Genomic DNA, 7,655 nt, shown 5'->3' with positions numbered 1-7,655 from the left:
GAAAATACTGCTCCCACCTCCCCAGGGTACCAGCTGACTTACAGGTTCCTCAATCCTAAAAGCAAGAGCTCCATGAATGGTGAAAAATGAAAGCGGAAGAGCTACAAGAGTACAGCCCCTGTGGCATCTGCCTCAGCTCTTCTCGGGCAGACCTGGGCCAGCCAGGGTAAGTGTGCCCTTCCTGGGGGACACTTTCTGCCGCCCACCTACGGGCTCTTACAGAGGTATCCTCTCACTGCCAGTCACATGTGAACATCCGAGAACTGGAAAGAAAACAACCCATCTGCATTTCTAGTATGTAAACTTCAGACTTAGGACTCTGCCAGAACAGGAGTCATGTCGTCACCAACCTAAACGTAGCAAATTAGAAACAGAGCACAACTGCTCACCCAGACTTCTCACAAAGTTGTCTTCTCTACAGCCTCAATTTGAGTATAACACCCCACCACAAAAGCAGTAAGGTGACTACATGCCTTGAAAATCCTACTTGCTATCCGCCTGAACCGTTAAGGTTCCTAAATATGTTTACAGTTCTGGCCCTATGCATTTATATTTTGATGCAAATACCGCAATGTTATATGCCTAGCAAAATTTACTTGGAACACTTATTTGAAGGCTGTTAAGAAACAAGCAGACAAAAAACATTAGCTTAATGCTTCTCTGAAGTGCTCAACAGATGTTAAAATATTTTAAAACATGATCATCCCAGAATATATTAGCAGCTGACAATTTAAATATCCCCTTAGTTGAGTTTTGCACAGTTTCTTTTAAAAACCTTTGTTTGGCTAGAAGATATTTTCACTTATTCTTCCGCATGAAAGAATATACCAACACCTATACAGAGCTTTAAATACCCTTCAAAGTTCAAAACATTCAGCTGTTTCATCCTCCTGTCCTCAGATAAATTAAGAGTTTTAACTAAATCTATTTCTGTAATAGGATTCTCACAAGCCTAGCCAAGTCCCTTCTCACATACCTATTTCATGAAGGAGACTGTGAGCACATACATTTACGTGGTTTCTCTAGTGGGTAATACATCTTCCAAAAAGGACGCTTTCATTACCATTTTTGAGCTGATAACTTTATTTTCTATTAATTCCTCACCAAAAAAAAAGCCCAAACCACCCTAGGAAGGTTTACAACGCTTGTAAGGGAGCAGAAGGATTAGTCTGTGTCTATCTGACATAGGAGAGAAAGGATTACATGCAGATTAAAAGCAGTAATTTACTAGCGAATAATCATTTTGTGCACAGCGGTTACATAAATCAGGCATGTCAGCACAGGGATCCCGGGTTTCATCGGCATCTCGGCACCGCTCGGCAGCCCTGAGCTGGAGGGAGCTGCTTACGCAAAGCCACTGGCAAGCGGTGCGGATGAGAGAGCCCTCTCTTTTCCTTCCTCATATATGGTCGTCTTGAAATCGTACAATTTTCAATTGTTGGCTGAAATGAAATGAAATAAGGGCAGTGACTCTTTCCAAATGGTTCGCTGCAACCCTTGTAAAAGGAATAAATTCAAATAGAATAGTATCTTACAAGTGGTCAAAAAACAGCGTCATGACAATTTTCTTTTGACTGCTGCGACTATGACCTTGGCTTTTTCTATATAACCTATTTGTCTGTAACTACTTACAAATGTTGCATTGGTTATTGTGCTGGTTTTGGCTGGGATAAAGTTAATTTTCTTCATAGTAGCTAGTATGGGGCTATGTTGTGGATTTGTGCTGGAGTGTTGATAATACAGGGTTGTTTTACACAGAGTCAAGGCCTTTTCTGCTTTTCACCCCACCCCACCAGCGAGGAGGCTGGGGGGGCACAAGAGGTTGGGAGGGGACACAGCTGGGACAGCTGACCCCAACTGACCAAAGGGATGTTCCATACCATATGACGTCATGCTCAGCATATAAAGCTGGGGGAAGAAGAAGGAAGGGGGGACGTTTGGAGTTAGAGCATTTTGTCTTCCCAATTAACCATTACGCGTGACGGAGCCCTGCTTTCCTGGAGATGGCTGAACACCTGCCTGCCAATGGGAAGCAGTGAATGAATTCCTTGGTTTGCTTTGCTTGCGTGCACGGCTTTTGCTTTACCTATTAAACTGTCTTTATCTCAACTCATGAGTTTTCTCACTTCTTTTACCCTTCCAATTCTCTCCCCCATCCTACCAGGGGTGAGTGAGTGAGCGGCTGGGTGGGGCTTAGTTGCCAGCTGGGGTTAAACCACAACAGTTACATTATAGATCAGAAATCTAATAATCTATTTCATGATTAAATGGAGATTAATTTTTTAAAATATTGGATGTGTTACCTTAGAATAACATTGTTCTTTAAGTAGAAGAAAACATCATGGGGAAAATTCCTTAGGTAAACACCTTAAAGCACTTCCTTCCAAAAGCTAATCTGGGAACAGGATGAGGAAATTAATTTCATTCCAAGTGCTCCACAGACATCTTAAATAAGTTTTGCTTTTAGTATAAAATGATTTTTTAATTATTATTATTATTGTTTAGGATTTCAGATAATTCTTTCTTAATTCCTGCATCTACAGTGACCTAGTAAATAACCTTTTTAAATTAATAGTATATAAGTAGCTTATTTGTAACCTTATTTTTAAACTTATTCATTTAGGATCATTATCATTCTGACTATATTCCATTAGATATCCTTTTCAAGGGCCGATGGCACAGAAGCATGTTTTTCTTTACTGCAAAATTAAATAGGAAACCTTTTAACCAAGAAAATAGAATTATGGATAATCTACTAATAAATCTTGAAACACTAAATCTTAAATGACTTCTCGTTGCAACAGTATGAGATTGAAAATATTAGACCACGTTTCTATATAATGCACACATTGTTTAAATTACTTGTTTAAAGTAGTTTGGAGTTATAAATAAAAAGTGTCCAGTATTTTGCGGGGGCGGGGGGGAAGAAAAAAAGGAATGTTCAAAGTTTTACAAGTAAATTTTTTCCTGTCATGAAAATAGTGGTGTGAATTTAGGTGCTCTTAGGTTTGGTTTTTTGTTCCTCTATGTTTTCCAGCAGATCCTTCCCTTTTCCAATTTTCCAAGCCATTTCATTCCCATGGAAGTGTTGCAACAAAAGTGCTGACATTTCCAATTCAAAGTTTCTCCAAGTTTTTCATTACACCAAGTTCGTTATGTTCTGATTTTCTGTTCTTGGTCAGAAGAAAAAGCTAATTCTGGAATGCCAAGATCTCTCAGGGGACGAACTTTCCCTTTTCTCAGTCAGAAAGCCCAACCGCCTGCCCCTGCCCACCCACGCCAGGCACAGGCGTGCATACTTGCTGTGGAAGAACCCAGAACAGTTTCCACTGCATTCTTCCAGCAGCCAAGACACAACCATTCCTGGTGAAGGGCTCCAAACCATAAGACTCTTGAGTTAAAAATAAAATCACACCACTGACAGACCTTCTCAGGGCATCTCATTAAGAACCACTGCAGCCTCCCACAGACCCCAGCAGCCGCTGTGGCTGCTCCTCCACCCAAAGGGTAAGCAACTGCTTTCCTTTTAAGCATGAATTCAGAGTTTAACTGAGTCTAGGAACTGAGACATAGCACAGCAATAAATAAAGAGCAATAAATTAACGTCATTAACAATACAGTGGGATAGAGTATTTTGCGTGGCAGAAGGGAAAACACCCGATGGCAGAAGTGAGCTCCAGCACGCCAGAGGGAACGCAGGGCTTAGTACTCCAAACTGTGTTCAGCTCTTCTGTTTTTTGAAATGCATGCAACTATTCCTTTTTCCTGTAACTTTGACAAGAAATTAGAAGTCCGAATACTTGAAAACATGTTTGTTGGTATTCTAAAACTCAGATAACTTTATTAATCTACCAGTCCTGGAAACCATTATTCTCGGAGGCCTGCCCAGCTGAACGGCCGTGTTCAGTGTGTCCCTTTCTCCAGCCTTGCAACACACCAAAAGGAGGGGGTTATCTATCAGACACAGACATCTGTGCACAGCTGGTCACCCGAGGCTCTCTCTGGAGTCCACAGAAAGAAACAAGAACTTCCGTAGTGCTATTCCTCTCTTCCCAATGTAGACACCTAAAACACATTATATGAACTGCATCTGTATATATGTTATACATACATATATATAAAACATATATACATCTGTATATATGTTATTTAATGACTAATGTAACTAGCATTTTTGCTTAAAATACTACTCTCATGTTATGATTTTCCTTTTCTACATTTAGCTATCAGTCCCCAAATGAAAAGCTTTCTGCTTTACCTCTGAATTATTTTATTGATGATAGTTTTCTTAAATACTTTCAATGTACTATTCAAAAGTTGTAATCTAATTATTATAGATAAGCAAGTTTAAGGTATTCAGAACCTCTCAGTAAATAATATTTTATGTCTTACAAGACCTGTGATTCAATCCTGTTATCAGGAACAGCAAGCAGCAATCCTTATAGTCCTGTGCTAGCCTGAGGCAATTTTAAAATAAAAGCCTACAAAAGTTCACTTTTTTGAGCTGCTAAAGACACTTTTTCTGAGAAAAGATGAAAGAATGGCGGTTAGCCAATTTTTTGTTGTTGTTCATTTGTTTCTTAAAGGTATATGAATTCAGTTTTACTGCAAGCCTCATGCTAAGTAGCTATGCATATGTTGTAGGGTTTGTTTTAAGCCGTTGCTGTTGTAACTATCTCAGATCAAGAAAAATAGTAATTCATCCTCACCCGCCTCCTCCAAACTTAAGTGTACAGACATACACCTTTAGTGCATTTTTTCCTGCCTCAAGCATGGAGAGGGGCTGGCTCAGAAGCGTTAGGCTAGCAATACTGCAAACTGCTAATTCGCTTCCTCGCTTACTTATGGTGGTTTCTTCCAGATATGCTTTCTAGTAAGCGTGAGAGAAATGTCAAAAGATAAAGAACAACTCTGAAGTCTCTGCCCCGTCATGCAACTTCTGCCAGCACCAATTCTGGGATCCACCTGGGAAGCGATGAGCCATTTCCCAAAGAATGGAGCTAAAAGTAGTTTCACTCGGTCTACAGTCCTGCTGCAATGAAAGCCCTTTGAAACCTAGCTTAAGAACCTCTGCTTAAAAACAGTTTTTAAAAGTTAAAGGCTGTAAAAAGGTCCTCAGACCCGCCCGGAACTGTCCTTCCCGCTCCCCTTCACAAAGGGAGCCAGATGAAGCTGCAGCATTACCCAGGACCCTGGCCGGGGACCCCCGCTGGGGTACTCAGAGAGGAATCCCGATTGAAAATAAGGGTGCACCGTAGCTCTCTGATCCTTCCGCTCCCTCTCTCCTTGCTGAGACGTGTTTGTTTTCTTTAGTCCCTTCCCTCCTACAATGCCTGGGCTCAGGGGAGAACTAGAATAGCCACCCCTTAATCCTCACTTTTTTTTTTTATTCTCAAAGTTATTTTGCTTTCTGCAGTAACTGTACACGGGATATATATTTATATACGTTTAAAGCTAACAATCCCCACTGAGTCTCACAAGCTTTTACAAGACACTATAAAAGAATCACACGGAAAAGCAATGATGCAAAGTCAAAAGGTGAACACTGTCCTCTGAGACCACAGATATGTATTCTGGGTCACAGGAGTGAAAAAATGTACTTCAGATTTAAGTCACCTCCTTCCATTGCTTTCTGTTACATCCCCACTGAGATCCCAACCAGTGTTTTTAAATTTTTTTTTTTAATTAGGCCTAGATTCCTGATATACCTAAACCAGTAATATTACTACACGTTGTAGCTAGATATCTAACATACAAGTGATTATAATGCATTGCAAGAGCATCAGTCATATGTTAGTCCTCATACAATTTTCTAAAGGCTTGGCTTCTTTGTTTTTAAAAACAAAAAATAAGTCAAATTTACTTAAATTTATCCTTTAGGGGAAATCAATCCAGAAAGAAACTGCACCCAACAAGCAACCAGGGACTTCATGTACCAGTCTGCATGATCTCACAGTGGCTTTCAGGAATGGCTGTGACTGGATTAATCTTTAATTAATATAATGAAATAAGAATGTCATTTGCCAAAAGTGTCAAAGTGAAGCTTACAGATCTGAACAGAGTCAGTATATAAGAAATCGATATTGATTTCCTCTGAACTAGGTTATTTTATTGTGATCAATTGGGGGGGGGGAAGCATTATTTCCATATTTTTCAATTTTATAGTACTTACAAAGCCATTCCCATCTTCATCAAGGAATGGGTATGCCTGCAGTAGAGCATTGACAACAATGTTATATTGCTGACTGTTTGGATACCTGTGCAAACAAAATGGAGATGTAAAAAAAAGAGTTGGTATTCTAGACAGTATTAGACACTGTCTGGAGTCTATACTGATATGCATTAAACTGACTATTTCTAAGGCTATCAATTCCCCTCCAAATAGCAAAGGGAACAGCTTTAAGGTTTGCAAGAAATCTTCCTGTTTGACTTCAACAGGTTTCAGGCCCTTAGTCTCCTCTATTTAAGCAAGCATATTAAAGAGAATGGCTTTACATCCATTTGAAAATTTATTTCTGCAGCCACTACGTAATGCCCCCAAATAAATCTAACAATGTTTACTCACAGTGATCCTTCTAGGTATTTTGTCATGTCTGCTTGCAAAAATTCAATAATCCTTATTCTCATACTGTGATCAGGGCATTTTTTTTCTGCTAATATGCACTTGACATCATAAGGGAAGTCTGGCAAAGCATAAGAACTTGTCCACTGCAACGTCTTGTATCTTGCAAAAAATGATTTCAGATTTTTTCTGTAAAAGAAAAGATTATATCATCATGATCACATTCTTCTTCTATCGGAATGCAGGCAAGAAGGAAAGAAAAATACAAGCAAAAACTCAACACAAAGCAAAGTTATCACTATAGAAATTCGAGGCTTGCTCTCTTGATTTCTACATAAAGAATACCTACGAAAGTTGCAATCAAAACATATGGGGTTAAAACCAGATGTCAAATGTGAAATGTTTTAATCAGCAGACACTAGAAGGTGGTCACTAACTGAAAGCAGAAGGCGGAGCAGAGGAAGTCACCGGGGACTTGCCTAGACTGCTGCAAAATAACTTTATCTGTCATCATTTACAATGTGTTTCCTACCAGTTCTGCTAACTTACTAGTGAGAGTAAGCAAACAGCTTAATTGAATAAAATACTCTACACGACATTAGCCAAGACTGTCCTCCCAACGGGGAAAGCATCGAAGGGATGAAGGCAGTTACCAGCACACGGATGAAGGCCGCTGTTACCAGCACAATGGCTGGAAACAAAGCAGACGCAGCCTGGAAGCACCCACCGCTCCCGTCCCGAGAAGGCCGTCAGCACTATTTACAAATGTCAGAGCCCAGCTGGGGTGAGCCTGCAGCAGGATATCACCACTGGCTACCCAAGTGCTTCCCGCCTCCACAGCGCCTGCCAAACCCTAATTCTGAAGGAACACAGGGAAAAGTAGAGGTAAATTGAGCTGGAAGTCAATCAAGAGCCACCTAAAAAGTGGAGTGGTTCTGGCAGCCCTAGACAGCTTCCCAGTCATAGTAGTCCAGACCCAATAAAGAAATTTCAAGTGAGAGGTGCCAAAGACAACTAGAGAGTCCTGTTATGTATGTGGTATCACTGCAATTTATGTCTGCTTTAATTTACATTGCAGAAAGCAATCTGGAAA

General features: G+C 40.2%; 1 protein-coding gene across 1 annotated transcript in view; it reads right to left on the bottom strand.

Moving 5' to 3' along the window:
* The window catches only part of SAMD3 (sterile alpha motif domain containing 3), a 25,859-nt gene extending 18,786 nt beyond the window's left edge, over positions 1 to 7,073 (bottom strand). Inside the window, exons 1-3 of the mRNA XM_009582599.1 lie at positions 7,042 to 7,073; positions 6,566 to 6,751; positions 6,173 to 6,257 (exon numbers count right to left, since the gene is read on the bottom strand). Of these exons, the coding sequence (XP_009580894.1) occupies positions 6,173 to 6,257; positions 6,566 to 6,751; positions 7,042 to 7,073 (303 nt within the window). The remainder of the gene's footprint in view (positions 1 to 6,172; positions 6,258 to 6,565; positions 6,752 to 7,041) is intronic.
* Positions 7,074 to 7,655: the final 582 nt, after the last annotated feature.

This window comes from Fulmarus glacialis, unplaced genomic scaffold, assembly GCF_000690835.1.
Source record: "Fulmarus glacialis isolate BGI_N327 unplaced genomic scaffold, ASM69083v1 scaffold39667, whole genome shotgun sequence".
In the NCBI taxonomy this organism is placed as follows: domain Eukaryota; kingdom Metazoa; phylum Chordata; class Aves; order Procellariiformes; family Procellariidae; genus Fulmarus; species Fulmarus glacialis.
This window is presented reverse-complemented; position numbering and strand designations above follow the sequence as displayed.